Source organism: Simochromis diagramma, unplaced genomic scaffold (genome assembly GCF_900408965.1).
Source record: "Simochromis diagramma unplaced genomic scaffold, fSimDia1.1 OVJJ01000685.1, whole genome shotgun sequence".
In the NCBI taxonomy this organism is placed as follows: domain Eukaryota; kingdom Metazoa; phylum Chordata; class Actinopteri; order Cichliformes; family Cichlidae; genus Simochromis; species Simochromis diagramma.
The window spans coordinates 13,832,994-13,852,948 of NW_024387477.1; the positions used below are offsets into that span (position 1 = coordinate 13,832,994).

A 19,955-nucleotide genomic window follows, 5' to 3' on the forward strand; every position below is an offset into this window, starting at 1 on the left:
ACTTTCTGGCGATCACATCAACGAGGAACCCTCAAGTTAAGTCAAATTCTGGAACAAAGGTTTATTTTTTGAAAAGTAGCTGAAAGAAGAGGTCGTGTACACAACAAGAAAGCAAAGTTGTGTTTCCATTATAGAACAGGAACAATGTGAAAATTATACAAAACAGTCTGTAAATGATTTAGCAGTTAATGTATTTTTGGAAACAAAATGACACATTACATCCCAGATTCTGTATGCACACTATGTACACATGTGCCATTTGTGTTTCTCACCAGTTAGAAATGTATCAAGTCTAAAAACGGTACAAAAAGGTATGCACGCGCACAAGCCTCTACTGATATGGTAGTGAACTACAGTGACTGAAACTCTGGGGTCCGCTCTTGGACCGTAACACAGTAATCCCTCCATTTTACAGTCTATTTATTCCCCATCACTCCTCAGAGCTGGAACCGCCAGCACAGGTGCCCCAGTCTGTCAATGTTTTTATGTAGCACGCTGTGGATCGGCGCCACGTATCTTGCCACGTCGCCGTCCCGTGAGAAATCTCTGCAGAACATGCCCTTCTCCGAGCTGAAGACAAACTTCTGGGGCATGGGCCCATTCCCCCTTACGTACTCCCACACAGCCAGCAGCAGCAGCCTCACCTCGAAGGGAGTCAGGTGAGGGAAAGCTTCGTGGACGTTGGCCAGGACGGGTGGCAGGAGCTGGCCTTCTCCCATGCAGGACACCAAGAGGCAGGAAGCCTGGAGGTGCCATGGGGAGTCTGTGGATGATGCCTCGCGAGATGCCTCCCAGTGGGCCAACAGAGTGGCCAGGAGGCCTCGGAGCACCGCTGAGCAGTAGCAGAGAGCCGGTCGTCCAGCCGCAACGACCTGAAGCAGAGGGAAGAGCACAGGGTGGGCCTCAAAGCAGCGCCGAATGTGGATGTCTCTCTCCACTGTGGTGCGGGCGTGCTCTTCTGGGGGCCAGGATAACTCGCTATTGGCCACGTCGGGACAGACGTTTTCCACTAGTGTGACTGCAACAACCTTGGCTGCCTCCGCGTTGATGGGTGGCGGCTCATCGGGGTCAGACGGTGATCGTGAGCCGTTCAGACCGGAGGAGCTGCAACACTTGACAATAACTGCCAGCAGAATCTGAATGTTCTACAGAGAAAAGAGGACGAAAACATGCACATTATTACAGATTTATCTCCTCTGTTTGAACATTTCATAGGAGTCACATGGACGAATAATTTTTATGCACAACTTACAGTAAAAATACATAAAAAAAACCCCACTTCCTTAGTCTATTTATAGTTTTAACTGCTCTGCAATCTTTAAACACTCACCTGTATGACTAAGGATGGATCAGGCAGCTGTATGATGGTGCGAGCCTTTAGTCCCTTGCCAATCACACCTGCGTGAAACACAGACCACACACTACTTGAAAAATTAACGGTGGTACCAAACCGACAGTTGACGTCCAGCAAAGAGGCTCCAACATCAGGCGACACAGATGGGGAAGGCACAGGGGCGCCAGACATGTCTGCGATCTGCCCTCCAAATAGGTCAGTGTTGCCTTTATGTAGCGCTCCTTCAACCAGCTGCTGAAGCACTGATTTGAGCGTAAGAGGAGAGTATGCGGCAAAACGGGACAGTAGAAGGACGGAGCAGTTCACTGCTTCACCTGCCTGCCCTCCATCTCTCCCTGCCTTCCCTCCTTCTCCTCTCCTTCGCAGAGCCTGGAAGAAATGAGTGACGGCAGCGCGAGAGAGTTGGAGCAGCTGTGCTGGGGAGCAGGTGCGAGGGAGCGGGCTGCAGGACAGGAGGCGTACTGCAGCGTGAGATACAGCTGGGTCACCGTGGAGAAGAAGTGGGCAGAAATCATGGAGGTGTCCTGAGACCGCCGAGCCCACCTGGACCACCATGGAGGACTGAGCACCTGTTGCTCCTCTTCTCTCCTCGTCCTGACTCTGGATGGCTGCAGCCAGGTTGAGCAGCAGCTGCCTAAGCTGCCGAGGCCCCAGAGTGTGCGTGTGGATCTGCGCCACGCTACGTGCAATGGCAGCAGGAATGAGGCCTGCCATGCAGGAGGAGAGCGTGGTGTGGAGCTGCCAGGCCAGAGCCAACTCCTCTGGATTGCGGGCCTGAGTGAGCAGCTGGCAGAGGGCCTCAGTGGCTGTGCTGGGACCCCCATAAACTGAGAGCAGACATAGCAGCTGGTGCAGCCAGAGGTGACGCTTCCTCTCCAGTCGCAGCGTCTCAGCACACAGCTGACCAACGTGAGACTGCAGCTCCTCCAAGAACGGGATGACCCTCTGGGGCTGTGAGGAAGCAGAGTGATGGGGGTTGACCTCAACTCCATCAGTGCGGTTGAATACTAACTTGTGGAGATGCAGGAGCAGCATCTGCAGGAGGCGGTCGCAACCTTCTCGGACTCCTTCGTGAGGTGAGGGAGTTGGGCCTGAGATAATGACTGAAGCTGGGGTCGCAGTGTCTGCCAGAAATCTGAGGACCCGGGCCCCTCCCGAAGGGCTCTGGCTAATGAGATGCACAACCAGGCCCAGCATGTTATCCAGTTCCTCTCTGGGGAGGCCCTGCAGCACGGCCTGTAGCTGGAGCAGTACAGGGGGGCGCAACAACTCGACGAGCTCTGCAGACACAGGACCAAAAAGGTTTGGGGACATTGCTGCCAGCTGCAGGAGAAACGGCACCGCAGCACGACGAAGCTGAGGGGAGCTTTCCCAGGATGTTGAAGATGAGGTTGGAGATAGAGGGCTCGACGGATTGAGACTCTCCTGGAACATCCTCAGCAGCTCTTTCCGGATGCTGTCGGAGTGGTGAGCGGCGAGGTGTCCAAGGATTCCCACCACTGAGCCGATCTTTGGCACTCTGCTGCCTTTATCCACTCCCATTACAAGCAGCCCTTGGTCCTTAGCACCATGAGAGCAGAAGTCCTTCAGTCCACATGCCATCACTCGGCTGATGATGGTACCGGGGAAGGCAGACCCAATGTGAGCCACCACCCAGTCAAAATGAGGGGAGTGCTGAACTGAAGTGTCCAAAAGAGCATCGACACAGGCATCGGGGCACCAGGCCAGCATTGCAGCCAGACACTGAGAGTAGGCTTCCATGAGAGATCGAGTGGCAGCACAAGACATCCAGAGCTGAAGCAGCTCGTTGAGGCTGGAGGAGTGGGGGGCGACACGGCGCCCAGCATGCTTGCTGCTCAGCTGGCCCAGTAAATCCACAGCCCAGGTGGACACTAGAGGGGCCCAGGCTCGGGGGTTGAGACGGATGAACTCTGACAGCACGGCGTGAATCTCCTACAGACAAAAGAAATAATAAAACAAATTTACCTTTAAAAATCTTTTTTAGCTTCAATATGTGCATATTTATTTTGTGATGGTGTATTTTTGTAGCCACACCTGTATAATGTCCTCCAGGTTGGAGCTGACCCCAGTGCTGGCATTACTCTCCGTCTCTAGGTTGTGCAGGAAGGCGGACACATGCTCATCGTACACGCCTCGCAGATGCTCCAAGACCGCCCCACGACAGGCCGGGACTGAGCGCAGCAGGCGCACAGCGCAGCGAGCATGTTCTCGGACGCTAAGCTTCCGGCCCTGAACGGTGTCAACGCCACTGATGAAGGACTTGATCTCCTGAGACAGTTCCTGGGTACTAGAGAAGGAGAAAGTAGACATGAGGAAAGTGAGTGGTGTCTCACCAACAAGCTAAAAATGATAAGGACGGCCATAATGATCTAAGAATACATCACTGCTAACATATTCTGTGTGAATATATGAAAAAGTTGTGAACAACACCCATTAAGGCCTTACAGAACCAAAAGTGACATCCTGTGACAAAACTTCCTTCCACAACATATATAAGAACTACAAGTGGCAAAGCTAGCAAGTAACTGTTTGGTGTTATTATTAAAATGTAGAAGCTTGGGCTTTTGATTTAAGCTCTACTACGTGCGGAGAACTGACCAATGACAACACTGAAGGAATGCCAGTATGTCCTGCTGTTCTTTGTTTTATAACATGATGAACAAATTATGTTCAAGTCAAACAAAACTATTAGTTGATGGTCGTCAGTTTGGGCTTTTGTAGGCATTCACTTGTTATTTTATGAGCTCTAGATTAAAAATCGAGATTCTAAATCTGGATTTTTTTTAAATGTTTAAAATAATATTGATTATGTGATGATCAAAATAACAATAATTTCTATCTTTAATTTGTTAGTATTCTCTTTGTCCTAAAAGTAGAATTTAATAAGTATAATGCAACCAAGAAGTGTCCAGGTTTACAGCGTTAACAACATTAGTTGGCCAAGTATCAGTCACGTGCCATCCAACATACTTTAGACTGTGGTCCCATTTTAACTATATGTGAACCATTCAAGCTTATATGGCCCTTGTTGAGGTTATATTGATCATAACTCTTCTGATAATTATTTCATCAATTAATTAATTAATTGATTGATTAGTCATTTAAAAGAAAAGACAGCCAAAGAACTGTTGTCACATCAAGGAAAAAACACTTAACTATTACTAGAAAAGCAGCAGATTAATTTTGATCCAGTGAAGTAATAATTTTTTTTAACCTTGCACAGAAAGTATTCGTAATGACAAATATTTTGTTATTTCACTGATAAGTAAAAACATACGCTTGATACGACTTTAAACTAATCAAAGTGATCAAATCAAATTTAGGTGTTTACTGTGTTTTGTCTTCTTTAAGGTGAAAGCATGCACTCTAGGATTAAAGCACTGACTTTAATCATGCACAGAAATATAAATGTATGCCCCACTGCTCTTCATACAGTTAACCCCGAGCAGGAGACGTGTGCTGTGGGACTTAATCTTGCGGATGCACTTCTTGTGTCATATCTGCCACTCACCTCAGGGCAGTCTGCGGTGTGTGAGTGTGTGAGCTCTGCATCGCTTTCAGCGGGCTCCCGTCAAACACCACAGACATCGCTCGGTCGGTAAACATCAAAACATCATAGCGAATCCACCTCTCGGCCGTGGGGCTTCGACTTGAGCGATTATGGCAGCTTTTTTGTTGCCTTCGCAACCAAATTTCAGGACAAAATACAACGAAAGGGCGCTCCGAAGCCGGAAGTTGGGAGTTCTTCGCTGTTAGAAAAAGGAAACATCAAGCCGACAGCGGAAGTCTTTGGCGACACCCAGTGGTCATGTCTATTTCTGCTACTGCTGCTGTCTACTCGACAGAGATAAGGCAAAGAAAAATCAAATTAGTTCGCCTGATTATTACATAGTACGTTACGGAGCCCCGCAAGGGACATGGGAGAGAAAAAATGAAGGAAAAGTTCATCATCATAGTATGTAGTTTTTGTAAATGAATAATTATATTTTAGGTAAAAAAACAAACAAACAAATTAATAACATTAACTTTTAATTCTGTGTCCTTTATTATGTGTTTCAGTACTGACTTAACGATCTAAGTTTACTAATGGAATACAAGCTTTTAAGCAGAGATATTTAAAATGATAATAATAATAATAATAATACAAAACTGAGAAAAATTGTGGTATTTATTCTCCAGTTGTGCCAAATAAACAGTGAAATATTCATTACAAACACATTAGATCAACATCAGCCGCTGCCAGCAGTTAATGTTTTCCTATTTGCTGATATTCGGATATCAACCTATAGGAGCATCATTGCTACTTTTAAATTTCATTCCCTGTCATTCCACTTATTTAGATGACTTCTATGATCCTGGTTTTCAATTCATGTTGAATTTAAATTTAATACAGGCCACTCCAGGTGGGGTGAAGTTCATCAGGGGAGAAAATTATATTGAATAAGGATGATTTTTGTAGTTAAAATAAATAAAAAAGAGTTTCGTGATGCTGCCAAAGTTTTCACAGGGTGACAGGCAGTGCAGTGAAAATGTATTTGCTCCCTTCCTTATTTTTTTTTTTGCATATGGGCATAAATGTTGCGGATCATCCAATACATTTTGATATTAAATAATAAATAAGTACCCAAATTAATTCAAAATGCAGTTTGGAAATTAAGATTTGATTTAATGGCATAAAAAGTCTACTTTGCCCTCTGCGAAAAAGTAATTGCTCCTTTCAAAAAGCAGCACATCATCCCACCATCTAAAGAAACCTATGAACGTGTGAGAAGCAGTCAGTGACATCTATCAGAGCCATTTTAAAGCTTTGGGACTGCAGTGAACCACGTTGAGAGACATTATCCATAAATGGAGAAAACAGCACAACTAGCACCACTGACGAACAGTGGGCTGTGAGGTCAGTTCCTTTATTATTAATATGCAAACTGTCATGACCATTGATCAGCAACCACTGTTTAATGGTCTGACCATTGATCAATGGCTGTGACCTGCAGTCAGCTGAGACTGCAGAAGTCACTCGGATGAGTGATGAAACGTTTCTCCCATTGAAAACGCTACATTCAGATGAACAGAATCAACCTTTTGGGGTTTACCTACCTGGATGACTGAGCATGCATCAAGACACAAATACATGACTAACTTTTTTTTGAAATACGAAGGATACATTTTGAAAGAGTAACATTTAAAAACAGCTAAAACCATTAAAAATCTGCTCATTTTTCTCATTTAATGACCATCAGATGATGAATAACATGAAACATGGCAAGAAAAACACATATAATTTCAACATTTTTTTTCCACTCTCACTTTAGTCTGCTGTCATTACAAGGATGTCACCATCTGCAGCTCACAAGACAGACAGGCTTTACATGGACAGTATTAATTAAGAAAAAACAGCATTCAAACATATCTACAGTTCCCTTCTGTTTAACAATCCTGCCATCAGGACCTTTAGAAGGGCCGGATCTATCCCCTTGTTTGACACCCCACATTTAAACTGTACAAATATAAACTCCAGCAATTTTTGACTTCCTACTGAAGCAAACAAGCATACGTCGTCACGTCGTCACGCAATAAAAAAAATCCTCGTGAAGATTTAGTTCTCGGTTATATTTAAACCGAAAGTGTTGGGGGTTTTAAAGGTTGAGTTACGTGTTTTTCTGCGCGTGGCCATCATAACTGATCACGGAAAGAAGAAAGAGAGGGGGTGGCGGATAATAAACCGGCGATTTAAGAGAAAGAAAATGTCGTTATTTGTTGAAATTAGACTTTAAAGTCAAACACCTGCCGGACCAAAAAAGGTAAAATAAAAATAATATTAACAAAAATAAATAATAACAAAATAGATGCAAATAAATTATACATAAATTAAATATTTTAAATGAAATTTACCCATGATAAAATCACACATTTATGAAAGAAAGAAAATAAAAAGTGTAGGCATTTGTAGCTGAAACAAAAGCAGACTCATGATTCCTTCACACTTAATTTTATCACATCATTTAATATTCACGCGTTTTCTTGTAATATTCTTGCACCTTGCTTAAACAATCAGTCATCTTAAAAGTCATCTTAAAAATCACCTGACGCTTAAAAAAGACAAATAAAATACTGCCACGAGTTTATTTTGAAGGGCACTGAGCACGCGCATGAATCAGCTGATCGCTCGCGAGTGAGCTTTTGACGTTTGCGTCGGTGACGTCTCTCATTTCAAAACGAAAGGGTTCGAGATCGTTTTGACAACCGCCATAAGAACAGAAGAAGGAGAAGAAGAGTCTGGTCGCTGCAGGTAAGGCATTAACCCGATCGAAGACCTCCCATAGCTGAGGGTCGCGTGAATGATGGTGTTACCTCGCGGCTTTTGGGTGATGCAAACACGGACCAGTTCTGGCTAATCTTCTTCGTGTGCGATTTTTAAACACTCTTTGTGACTTATTTTGATATATAAGTCTCTAAAAGTGCGAGCTTTTCTCTAAAATTCGCTTCTTTGGCGTTTATTTCTACGAAAGAGGTTATGCAGAGGTTATGCTAATGTGCCAGTTTATTAGGAACATCAACAATCCTGCAGCTGTTTTTAAGAGGGGCGCTGTTCAGCTCAGGAAGGATCTAGCCCGGTTTGGTGTGCAAAAACATACAGATATTTAAAGTGTTATTAGATTTATCGGTCTCTTACTTTCATTATGTATCACGTGGTGTGCTTAAATCTGATGTGTGCTTTTATTTATTTATCTTTAATCCCTACAGCTGAAAGTCGTCAGGAGATCCAACAAATCGGAAGTTCGCAGACCAAAGACAGGCTGACATGGCCCCAACACTGGTTAGTAAAAGAATGTGATGGCATTTATAGCCTCAGAGCTGTTTATTGCATCAAGCTGATGTCTATTTAAAGCGAGTCAGTGTGATCGTGTCAAACGTGCTGCAATTATTGCCAAACACACTCTTTTGGAAATTCAAACATTTTTCCCCTCTCTTCTAATCCAAGTATGACGAAAAGCCAGAGCCTGGGGATTTAATCGAGATCTTTCGTGGCTCTTACCAGCACTGGGCTGTGTACATTGGCGATGGCTTCGTTGTTCACTTGGCACCACCCTGTGAGTCCCTCCACACACATATACACACACACTGTCTGGACTCCTTCCCCCAAACCCCATCACTGAAAACAAAAAGCAGCTTATCTGAGAGGCCACATGCAGATTCTGTGATGTGGGTTTTCAGGACAGAACACAATGTAAATTATTTGTTGGGGTACAGCCAACTCAAACTCTTGCAATATTCAGCATGTGAACTGAGTGGGTTTTGTCCCCAGCTGAGGTCCCGGATGCCGGCTCCAACAGCGTGATGTCTGTCCTAACCGAGAAGGCGTTGGTGAAGAAAGATGGGCTGTGGGACGTGGTGGGAACTGACGAGTGGAAAATCAGCAACAGTCTGGACAAGACGTACGAGCCGCGCTCGCCTGGTGTCATTGTGAGGGAGGCCGGCAGGATGGTGGGCCAGGTGCTGCCGTACTGCGTCATCAGGGGAAACTGCGAGCATTTTGTCAATGAGCTGCGCTACGGCAAGGCGGAGTCCCGGCAGGTAGGCCCAACCACGTCAATCCTTTGTGTCACTATAAAAACACGAAGTGAGACAAAGCACTGACACACAGGCGGTGGCGGAGGCTGGGCGGTGTAAGTTTCAAACAATAGAAATCTTCAGTGAAGAAGGAAAAAATGGCAGAAAAAGCCAGAACAAATTTACAGAAGAAATAGTTCATTTCTTAACCCTGGAGAACCCATGGGGTCAGAGCCAACCCCATTGGTTTACTAGGGAACCCATGGGGTCAAATTTGACCCCATGGGTTCTCCAGGGTTAAAACAAACATGGGGATTAAAGATTCATTCATAGCTATAACTTTGAATCCTTTCATTCTTCTGTGACACCAGCTGGGAAATTATCTCTCATACCAAACATTGCTTGCTCCACCCCTCCTGTTTGCTCTGGAGGTTTGCCATCTTCTAAATGATGAATGGCTCAATCAGTTGTAATTAGCTGTAATTAAATATCAGTTAATTTATTTGTCTGTTAGGGATTCAAAGCAGGGTACAAGAGGCTTTCCAGCTTCATACAACACCGAAACATCAAAATGTCACCAAATATTTAACAAGGTAAAGGATTATGTAAGAAACTAAAGAGAGAGGTAACAGTGGGAAGGGCTTTTAAAGGGCGGAATGATATCAGTGGAGTCAACGTGCTGCATACGGTGATAAGAGGAAACTTTTGGGGCCTGGGACATGGCAGGGCAGGTCTGTGCACGCTGGTTTTACAACCTTTAGTTAATATTTAAATCTAAGCATCAGTGAGTAAACGTGTAAATTGTGAAATTGTATCTGAGCCTGGAAACTAAACACACAAAGCCTTCAAAGATTAGTTGAATTTGCTTAAAGTGCATTGAAGTCCACCCATTACCTTTTCTGAACAAGGCTCTGAGTCAAAATGAAACTTAACAGGCAGTGAAAGTGAAACTTTAAACTGCTCCCAGTGCAGGTGAAGCTCAGTAGGAGCGTCAGCTGCTCTTACTGAATCAAGTTCTGCATCCACTTGATTTCTCCTATTCCAAACTTTGTACATTAAGTATAAACACTGATGTGTTGTTTCAGGAATGCTTCTTTCAGACACTAAGAACAAATGAATGTCATGATCTTTTAATTAGAAGATGTTTTCACTGAAACCCAATCCGCCCAAAATCTTTTAAAAGTTCAAATCGTTTTTTTTTTTTTTATAAGTTGGGCAGCGGTGGGGATTTAAATTTTTTTGCTACTTTATAAATTTCTACAAAAAATAAATCACGTTAGCTGCAATGATGTATGTTTTCCTTGCAGGTGCGTAAGGCAGGAGAGGTCGCCATGTATGCAGGCTTGGCTGCGGCTGCGGGTGTGGGTGTTTTCGCGCTGGCACGATGGTTGGGAGGAAGCAAAAACGAAAACAAGGAAACGCAGTGATGAACCTTCGTCCTCTTTTGTTTTGGGTCTGGATTAGCAGATCACCAGCAAAGCCTAACTGGCGCCTGCCATAATCAGTCGCAGATAGATAACACTGCCTAACTTGCATGCAGTTATGTGTGATTTAGCAGGAAATTGGGATCGGCTTCACCCCTATCTGTCCTTCATATTGCTTTTTGTTTTGTTTTTTAGGGGGAAAATGATGTAAGGCTGGCTATAGTTTGTATTTTTGGGGTTGTTTAAAATTTGTACATACAGCACAAGTTTGACAGTTTTTCTTCAGAAGATGAAATATGTGGTTTTCATATCAATGAAATGACTCATGAGGGATGACGGTTGGAGGGTATTTATGATTATATGATAACTTTCTAAACTCGTAAATGGGTATAGTCAAACATCGGGAGAGAAAATAGGAAGTGCTATAAGTGAATACTCAATATTAAGCTAATGAGTATCTATGCTAGGTTATGTAGGATTTCTTAAAAAAGAGCAAAAAACCTTATATCATCAAGATGTTTCTACAGTTCAGATATATCGTGTTTCACTGTTTGAACAAGTTTTAAATAAATGAATTGTTTGACTCAATGATAGCCTGGAATGTGTGATATAGTATTCTTGTCATTGGACCCATAAATACAGCCTATTACATTCAAGTCTTTGCAAAGGCACCCTGCACCATTCTTGCACTTCCAATTCTGTTCCCCCCTGAAACCAAATGAAGCTTTCACAAAGGAAAAGTCTATGATCTATGTCTAGGATAAACATCACTGCACAGCACTTTTAATTCCCACATCTGTACTAGTTCTTGACTGACTAACATCTTACCTTTCAGGGACACTTACAAGCTCTGCAAATTTTGAATATAGTGGAAAAGACCACGAAGAAAATGAAGCAGAGGTATTTTCTGAGAAAGAGACACTTTTTTTGTGCTATTTTTCAGTTTTGCACAGAGAGGAAAATATGGTGGGGAGTGACACGTGTGTGTGTGTGTGTGTGTTGTTGATTGTGGCTCAAAAAAGCTTTGCCATCTATGGATAAACCAGTGAGAGCAGCAGCTCTACATAAAGACTTTAAGAATACACAAACTTTCTCATAAACCTGCAGCATTTCCTAAGCAAAAGAAGTGGACATACAATATACTGGGCCTGTACACAGTAACGGAACCTGTCAGCATCGTCCACGTGCCCCACTATCTCACAGAAGTGCAGCTTTTGCCCCACATTTAAACTTGTTGGCATCTGGCCTCCCTATTTTGATCTAACAGATGTCTCTCACAATTATTTAGGTCTTGCTCTGCAGTCTAGTTTAACTAAAAATTTACCTGTGACAGGGATGTCACTCCACATGAAATCTGTAACAGACTCCCACCTGACCCCATCAGAATCAGCTGATTTTTAAACTATAGCACTTTCCCCCCAGCACTTGTGAACACAGCTAGATGCAGTTTAACCTCTATTAAAAATAGTGATATGACCCTTCAAAGTTTTCATCAAAATCCATCTTTTTATCTTTTATCACATAAATTTTCAGAAAACAAATAAAACATGCAGGGTAACAGTGCTGGCTTCTGCTACTCTATGTCACAGTTACTAAACTACTGAAACTGATATACATCATATTTATGTGCAACACCATCCCCACCAGTGACAACATAGTCCATGTCACACAGCTATCTCCTACAGCTGTGAATTTATTGGGGGTTAGAAAACCATTGGAAATAACACATTAAATTATTAAATTCTGTGCTAAAGTCTTTATACATCAAGGGCAGGAAAGTAAAACTTTGCGTGGCTCATTAAACATACTGAAGTTATTGTATGCTTAAAAAAAAAAATCAGGTGATTCTGTGGGAGTCAGGTGGTAACCTTTCTCAGGTTTCACTCATTTCATATGAAATGACCCTTTTATACGAGCTAACAAAGAAAGCAGCAGCTGTTATCAGAACTCAGATTACAGATACGAATATACTCACTACCCTTCAAACACAGGAAGACAAGCATAGAAGAAGAAACTTTATTTAATACGTCAGAATAGCTCACATGCTACATGATTTGTTTTCTTAGTAAAACATCCGGATTTCTTTCGACTAATGCAGCGGAGTCCTCTTCATAACTGGACCCGAACAACCAAAACCCGGATTTTAGATCCAGTGGTGATGGGCTCGGATTGTGTCAACTGGCTCATCCATAAAACGTCTAGCTCGAAAGACCAAACCTAGAAATACCGTACCCGACCCAGACAGGCCACACAGGGTCACGCTTTAATGCGTTCCAGGTCCGCTTCTCAAGTGTCAGTTTAAATATGGAGTTATTGATCCCGTCAATTAATTAAAGGCACAAATAATAAAATCAAAAGTATAAAAAGGTTCTCCTTCACCTATACCAAACCATATATTGCCTAAAATGACTTGGTGGTAAACAAGTGATTCCAAAAGGTGATCATAAGCACTACAGACGATTTCACATAGCCTCCACCACAAGGCTACAAACTCACCTGATTTTGCCCTAAAACCACCGGATTTGCATCCTTCTATGTCCCAGCTCCTCCAAAGTGCATGTTTATCATTTAAAGATCTCTAAGCAGTCACCTGTGTTACCTGTCGGGTCACTTCTGTAAAATACAGTGTTGCATGTGCAAAGTAAATTCAGCACGTTTTTAATTTCTTGCCATGAAGCCTTTTGTTAGGCCACACAATACACAGTGCATGCATGGACTTATTCTTAGTCTGTAACTGAATTAAAACATTCAAAACAACAGTGTGTGTGTGTGTACGAGTGTGTGTGTGTTCACATGTACTGAAAAACATTCAGCACAACAATACATGTGTGAAGAAAAATTCTATTATATATATATATATATATATTTGTGGGTTTTTTTCCTTCTAAAAAAAGTCATTTTTTAAGACAGGATGCACCAGTTATGTACATATAGTTTACAAGAGCAACTGTGGGAGTCATGAATAAAAAATAATGAGGGGGACATCGTCTGAAACCTGCTCAGGCCTCTGCTGCAGGGGGTGCTGCTCTCCAGATTTCCTCTCCGTCTCCATCTTTTATCTGTGTCAGTTTTTTTTTTTTTTTAGAGGAACAAAGACAGAAAATCCCCAAACTAAAAGTCGTCCAGAGGAAAGGTTCTCCTCTGCCTTCTCCATTTTAGCGACTGTCAGGTTTTCTTTAATGCTGCCACTTCTTTCTGGTCCTTAACTTGTGGAATGTGGAACCTAGATCTGCTGCTTTGTGCCACTCTGTTAGGTCCTCATCAGTCCAGCTTGCGCGCGCCCAGTTTGAGAGGACCTTTAGCAGCTTTTCGTTCCGCCCGTTTCGCCTCCAGTTCCTTCCTCCTCTCCTCGCGTTTCTTTTTGGACAGCTCTGCCTTGCTGAGACCTAAGTGAAAATAAAACCAGAATGTCAATGACATCGTAGCTCAGGAGGCACATGATCGATCACAATTCACATGCTACTGCCTGTAAAACAAAAAAATGTGACCTTGGCTCTGAGAGCAGTTTGACTAAAGACCCTATCAGCTGATCATTGTGAGCAAATTTCACTAAAATCAGACTAATGATCTAGGAGGTGTCATTCTTATGAATTGTGAACAGACATATGATGGATTTTTCACTGGTCCTTTACTGAATAAGCTAAAAATAAAGGGGCAGCTCTGTGATTTATTACTGCAGGTCTACATTTTTAGAAGCCTCACAGGAGACGCTAAAAATGCCCGACTGAAAGGAGGTACGAACTGATTGGAGTCTCTACAATCAGGCCAATCCAGGTTCTCATTTCTGATTAAGGTAACCTCGTTGTTGGACTTACCCTGGCTTCCATCTACCGACTCCCAGCTCTCCTCAGCTCCCCAGTCTCCTGTCGGCTCTGCGCCCCAGCCATCTCCAGACTATCGTTGAGAAAACAACACAAACATAGTTCTCTGTTATTCAAACCTAATCAAGCCAATGTACAATTATTGAAGAAAAAAAAATCTAATTTAATTCTTTAAAAATAAATAAATAATATAATATTTAGTGATCTCGATCTCAATCGATAGATAGATCTGTTAATGCCCTTTTCTTAAACAACAGCGATTTTATTTTGAAGGCCCACCGTGATGCTGAGGGCTGATCATGTGACTGCAGCTTTATGGTGTGCTCTGTTAAAATGCCATTTCAATGAAATCGGATAAAGTTTGGTGTTCCCTCTAATACACATGTAAGACTTTCAAGCCATAATCAAAAGTGCATTTAACACTCTGTTGTTTTTTTCTCTCAAATCTGAAAACCAACTTCTGTATTTTTGGCTCACTGCGCTCTCACCGTGGCGGCAGACATGCTGGCTGTGTTTCTCTGGGACACGCTGGCGAACAGATCGTTTTGACTGGCGCCCTTTGTCGTGCTGTCCCAGTTGTACTCGCTGGCTAACCGCACACCTTCGGGCAGGGGCAGCGTTTTATTGGCCGAGCTTGTGTCGGTCTCCTCCTCCCCCCAGTCGTTCCCCCAGCCTTCCTCGCCTGCAGAGCTCTGACCCTGACCTTCTTTCTCGTTGGACCAGCTGTCATCGGCGTCCCAGCCTGAGCTCCAGTCGGAGCTCTGTTTTTTCACCACCATGGAGGTGGATGAGCGGCTCGCCTGCGTCACAGCGAAGAAAACTGAAATGAGTCCAGCTGCAGATTTTGATTTTTCCACATCTACATACACCCCCCAGATGTGACCAATAATGTTTTTGTTTTTACAGTGGAGAATTTTTTTTTAAACATTTGTTTTCAATAACATATACAAGTATATATTACAGGTAAATGGGAACCTTTCAAGTCAGCAGACTATACTAGGAGGATTAATAGTTTAATATGACTCACAGTAATCTAACAATATCAGCAGTGCTCACAGCATTAGAGGAAGTAGAATGAGCACAAAAGGAATGACTGTCAAATAACTGCATTGCTTAGCATCTTCCGTCTGACCTTCTTTTTGGATGAACTCATTCCTGACCAGTCGGTGTTCCAGTCATCGGGCTCAGTCTGAGCTTTCTCTGGCTCCTTTGAGGAAACGTGCAGTCAATTTATGTGATTTCAAATTATAATTATGTGAGACCATAATCTTCCATTTATGCACAATACATATCCTAACTATTTTCTCCCTACCTCCAAACTTCCCCAGTCCTCCTCCTCATCCCAGCGGTCTCCTACAGGCTCATCATTGTTGTCTCTTACTTCAAGAGTCTGTGATTGGTTGGCACGACTAGAGGCACCGTGGTGAGTCAGGGAGGCTTGTTGATTTTTGTCTTGAGAACCTGAGATTGAAAGAAACGTTTTAATGTGAGACACTGATTCAAGGCACTGATTTGTGTGGGAACACTTAATAAATTAAAGAATAGTAACTGGGATACAGAGGCCGTTATTCTGCTGCTACACACAGGTTTTAAACTGCTAAGCGGGGATCTGCTATAGCTTTTCATATTTATAACCATAAGTATACATGTTCATAGCCTGCATATAGCTTGTACACTCACTACAGTTATAGCCTGTACATACTTATAGCTATAGTAAATTGATAACATAGTACCGTGTACATTGTAACACATTTATAATAGATCTATATTCTGTAATATATCTATATTTTTGCTAAAGCACTTCTGGATGGACGCAAACATCATTTTGTTGCCTTGTACTTGTGCAATGAATTCTATTCTGTGAGATCCACTGACTTGCCTGAAGTTACAGATCTATCAAAGCACAATGCAGGGACTCCAGCAACACCTAAAGGGAAGAGGAAGAACTTTATTGACTGACCAAGGCGCTTTGGCTTGTGGCCTCATCAGGGTCATCTGAAGGTCACAAGCTGAAACGCGTTGGTCAGTCAATAAAGTCTTAGATCTGTATTGACAGATGAAGGCTTTGTGTTGTAAAAGAAAGCTGACACCTCCCAGCACCAGCAGTCCCACTAATATAGACACATACACTTATTCCAGTGTTGAGATTCTTTAGATGATTCTATTTAGATTAAATATGCATGTTAGTGTATGTAAATCTTTATTTTTTTTTTAAAAAAGGCGGGGTGCTGTGGTTCCACCTCACCTGTCACGGCTGTTCCATCACTGGCACTAGGGGGAGTAGTGGGGCTGGTGGCATTAGCGGCAGGTCCGCCTCCCTCAGTGCCTGTACCCCCCTCCGTCCCTGGAGCATTGCGGATCAGCTTAGAAGTGAGCGAGCTCATGCCCGTCACAGCCCAGCCAGCCCAACTGGACGAGGCACCTGCAGGCTGAGCAGACGATGCTACGTCCTTTTCTGCAGGACACACAAAACAGAGAGTTGTTACGTTTAAGTTTTCATATAAAATGTGTCTATTAATTTGATTAAAGCCATCTGAGATAGTTACAGGATTATTTGTTTCTTTTTCTCAAACTGTATTCATGGTAAAGAAACAACTACACAGCATGGAGTTTCTAGTTTGAGGGAAGATTTCCAGTGCAGTTTACAGTTACATACCGATCTCAGCTAGCTTGCTGGGGTCTTCTGACACAGTCTCTAGTTTGGAAAGGAAACTCTTTATGGCTTTGAATGCCTGACACGGAGAAAGAGACAGGCAAAATTAGAGGTTCAGAACCAGCACCAAGACATGTAGACATCCCAGTTTCAGCAAATAGTCCCTTCTTGCACTGGTCGTTTGACAAATGTGACTGAATTAACAAAATCTAAAACCGTAAAACCATATTTGTATTTTAGCTTTGTGCACAATATTGTTTCAACTAATGTTATTTTTTTTTCTAAAGTCTATTTTTAATTTAATGTCATTTAACTGAAATGTTCTTGCACATTTTATTTTTAGTTAAATGCTGTAAGATTGATAACTCCACCACCACTGCTGGTCCTCAGCATCAACCGCTGGTTTGCATGCAAGTCTTCAAAACAGCTGTAAGATCGAGGATCAAAAAGACTACAAATAAATTTAAAACATTCTTGGCATAGTTACAGGTAAAACTAAGGAACACTACAAACCAACGCAAGAGTACAAGCTGTGAGAAACCATGATACCACATATCTCCAGCAGTCGAATACCTGACTCACTGAGTTTTTAATAGTCATTATCTAGACTTTTGTTTCTGTAATAAATGTGGGAAAAAATACACATCGCATCAAGGGGAAGAAATCACTGATTTCAGCTTGGAGGGGGGACTGCGGCGTTGTGACCACTTGCTTGAGGGAAACATCTGTAATATTTGTGAAAAGGATTATCATTTTTCCACCATACTTTAATAATAACCACTTTTCTCACATTTCTCATCCGCACGGATTTGGATTATTTAAGAAAAAACAACTTTTTGAGACATTTCGTCAACCCAGTGAAAGTTTTTGGATTATCTTCTAAGGTCGACTTTGTCCTCTACCATCTCAGGGATATACCTGCTTATCCCCTCCACCTGGAACAACTTAGATGAGCTCAACGCACTAATAACTAATCAAACGACCAGGCCTGGACTGACCACTGACCAATCCAACAACACTGAGTCCACCGTATTTTGAGCTCCATGGGTTTGTCTCCATAAATGCAGCTGGCCACCTCTGGATAGCATCAGTTTTGACCAGAATAGACTTGCTCTGCTCCATCCAGCTCCCCCTCTCTTTCTTTTTTCTCTTTTCTCTGTGGTGGCCTGTGCATAATAGTGAGCCATGCTGCTGAAAATTACGTTCACCCAGCAGAGGCGAGTTCGTCTGGCCCAGGGCCTGTGGCTGATGTCCTGGCTGGCAGTGATGAGTGGGGCCTTCATCTTTTGTCTTGGTGTTTACCTTAAGACAGAGCTGCTTCGTAGGGCAGAGGTACAGAAAGCGATGCTTGCATGAATGCAAACACACACATGAAGCAATGCAAGCTAGAAGGCCAGGTGGAGCTAACGTCTAGTGCATGAATGTATTAAAGGTTGAACAAATATAGGATTGTATGCTCAGGCATCTGCCTTTGCTAAGTGTTGTTTACTGAGCCTGCTGTGTCACTTTTTTTTAAACTTAGCTTCAGCGTTTAATCGACAAATACAAACACACCGCACGCAAGTGTAAACATGCACATTCATGAATGTTAAGTCATGTAGGTGGAGTTGGCTGAAAAACGTCTTTGTAATGTCAGCACTTTTCCCATGAAAATAATGTGTGAGTGTGTGTTTGTTTGTGTGTGTGTGGATTGTGCATTTTGTTTAAGCACTGTAGCCATTTGTCTTAATGGATCAGTGATCAATTAGACAGACTTAGTGAACTGATATTCACAGGAAAGCTGCAATGAGAGGAGGCCTTCACATATTTATTGATCTAAAGTGAGAAGTGCTCTTAGCTAATCTTAGGTAATCATTTTTCCCAAGGTGGTGGTGAATGGCTGGGAAAAAAACAGAAGACATATTTGCTCTCTGACCAATGAAATGGAATCAGGAAGCTAAGGCTCTAACAAATGATTCATTAGAGCATAATCCTCCTTTATCATCTGTAGACAAATACCTCATTTGTGTACTCTGTTTTGCCCTCTACTGCACTCAGTGGGAAAACTGAGTATTCTACATGGAGCTTAAAATATTTCTTTGCAATTTCATTTAGAGAGATTATTTGTTCTAAAGCCAAGCTGGCTGGACAGATTTTACAGGATCACGTTAGCCACCGGACTGTAAATGTAAGGTATTTTTTAATGGTAATTTTAAAACAACAATTGGACAAAGGTGCTTTGTGGCTGGCAGGCTTTTGCAAACTCAGCCAATAATAAACTCAGTCCATAATTGACTTAACACGAGCAATGGATTAAATTTATCATCATATTTCCATGTAGACTTTGCAGCTAATTGAATCTTTTGGCTGCCAAGGTCATTTTAGACTAGATAAGGATAATTGAACAAAGGATTATTGCCTTCTAAATTGAGTGGAGGAAATGACAAAGAGACCTGCAGCTGACTGCCAGTGTTGTGCCAACTATTATCTTTGACTTTGCTCTTCTTCTCTTGAGGTGATGGACAACACAGAGATCCACGTGGTACCCAACATCCTGATGATGGTGGGCCTGGTCTCCATTGGCACCAACTGGGTTGCCACTCGTGTGTGTCAGGACTCCCTGGATGCGAGCCGCTTCCCCCGTTGGAAGTTGCTCCTGATGGCCTGGTTTGCTGTAGCCATGTTACTCTGTTGTCTCCTTCTTGCTGTGGGTGGTGCTCAGCTATGCCCTGCAGGGACGCCTGGAGGAGTCCCTGAAGGTGGGTTCACTGGGCTGGGTAAAGATTAAAAGGAGGGTATAAGTAGTTTACCTCCAGTGTCAAGCAAAACATTAGGAAACGCCTGCTTCCCTATAAGTTGCTGTAGACAAAGCCAAAATGGGAGAGCAATTTGACCAACAATCAAACATTATTTTTAAAACCAGCTCAAACTGCTCTGATACTCCAACGACTTTTAAAGATAACACCTTCTCCTTCCTACACTTTTCTCTCTTCAATGTCAGGTGGGACTGAGGAATGGGATCCGCTTCTACAAGGACACAGACGTGCCCGGCCGCTGTTTTCAAAAGGAGACCATTGATCGTCTGCAGATGGAGTTCCGCTGCTGTGGAAACAACAACTTCAAGGACTGGTTTGAGGTTCAGTGGGGTCCCC

At 42.8% G+C, this 19,955-nt stretch overlaps 4 protein-coding genes across 5 annotated transcripts in view; 2 read left to right on the top strand and 2 right to left on the bottom strand.

The window, feature by feature from the left end:
- Positions 1-36: 36 nt before the first annotated feature.
- ints5 (integrator complex subunit 5) lies at positions 37-5,202 on the bottom strand. Its single transcript, XM_040015479.1, has 4 exons — positions 4,887-5,202; positions 3,410-3,662; positions 1,331-3,307; positions 37-1,145 (listed from the first exon to the last, which is right to left on the bottom strand). Exons 1-4 carry the CDS (start codon positions 4,979-4,981, stop codon positions 438-440), a joined length of 3,033 nt encoding a protein of 1,010 aa, XP_039871413.1. The 5' UTR covers positions 4,982-5,202; the 3' UTR covers positions 37-437.
- Positions 4,826-11,028, top strand: LOC120723777 (phospholipase A and acyltransferase 3-like). Of its 2 annotated transcripts, XM_040015486.1 has the most exons (6): positions 4,826-4,836; positions 7,553-7,664; positions 8,120-8,192; positions 8,358-8,466; positions 8,682-8,950; positions 10,234-11,028. In XM_040015486.1, the coding sequence occupies exons 3-6, from the start codon at positions 8,178-8,180 to the stop codon at positions 10,351-10,353; spliced, it is 513 nt and encodes a 170-aa protein (XP_039871420.1). In that variant the 5' UTR covers positions 4,826-4,836; positions 7,553-7,664; positions 8,120-8,177; the 3' UTR covers positions 10,354-11,028. The 2 variants fall into 2 exon arrangements, with proteins under 2 accessions (XP_039871420.1, XP_039871421.1); XM_040015487.1 differs by lacking the exon at positions 4,826-4,836 and having other exon boundaries at positions 7,534-7,664.
- Positions 11,029-12,352: 1,324 nt separating this feature from the next.
- The window catches only part of scyl1 (SCY1-like, kinase-like 1), an 11,402-nt gene continuing 3,799 nt past the window's right edge, over positions 12,353-19,955 (bottom strand). Inside the window, exons 10-16 of the mRNA XM_040015485.1 lie at positions 16,828-16,903; positions 16,417-16,626; positions 15,484-15,632; positions 15,304-15,378; positions 14,660-14,971; positions 14,166-14,244; positions 12,353-13,736 (exon numbers count right to left, since the gene is read on the bottom strand). Coding sequence (XP_039871419.1) covers positions 13,612-13,736; positions 14,166-14,244; positions 14,660-14,971; positions 15,304-15,378; positions 15,484-15,632; positions 16,417-16,626; positions 16,828-16,903 — 1,026 coding nt within the window. The 3' untranslated portion in view covers positions 12,353-13,611. The remainder of the gene's footprint in view (positions 13,737-14,165; positions 14,245-14,659; positions 14,972-15,303; positions 15,379-15,483; positions 15,633-16,416; positions 16,627-16,827; positions 16,904-19,955) is intronic.
- rom1b (retinal outer segment membrane protein 1b) overlaps positions 17,466-19,955 on the top strand; it is a 9,047-nt gene continuing 6,557 nt past the window's right edge. The window contains 4 exon segments of the mRNA XM_040015488.1: positions 17,466-18,156; positions 19,319-19,513; positions 19,515-19,562; positions 19,805-19,944. Coding sequence (XP_039871422.1) covers positions 18,010-18,156; positions 19,319-19,513; positions 19,515-19,562; positions 19,805-19,944 — 530 coding nt within the window. The 5' untranslated portion in view covers positions 17,466-18,009.

Bases quoted from the DNA above. Each gene is read 5' to 3' on its own strand.
- LOC120723777 (XM_040015486.1), top strand. The intron at 8,467-8,681 runs GTGAGTCCCTCC...TTTTGTCCCCAG, and splicing joins TGTTCACTTGGCACCACCCT to CTGAGGTCCCGGATGCCGGC. The intron at 8,951-10,233 runs GTAGGCCCAACC...TTTTCCTTGCAG, and splicing joins GCAAGGCGGAGTCCCGGCAG to GTGCGTAAGGCAGGAGAGGT.
- ints5 (XM_040015479.1), bottom strand. From the start codon at position 4,981: ATGTTTACCGACCGAGCGATGTCTGTGGTGTTTGACGGGAGCCCGCTG. The intron at 3,308-3,409 runs GTGTGGCTACAA...TTTTGTCTGTAG, and splicing joins ACCTGGAGGACATTATACAG to GAGATTCACGCCGTGCTGTC. The intron at 1,146-1,330 runs GTGAGTGTTTAA...TTTTCTCTGTAG, and splicing joins ATCCATCCTTAGTCATACAG to AACATTCAGATTCTGCTGGC.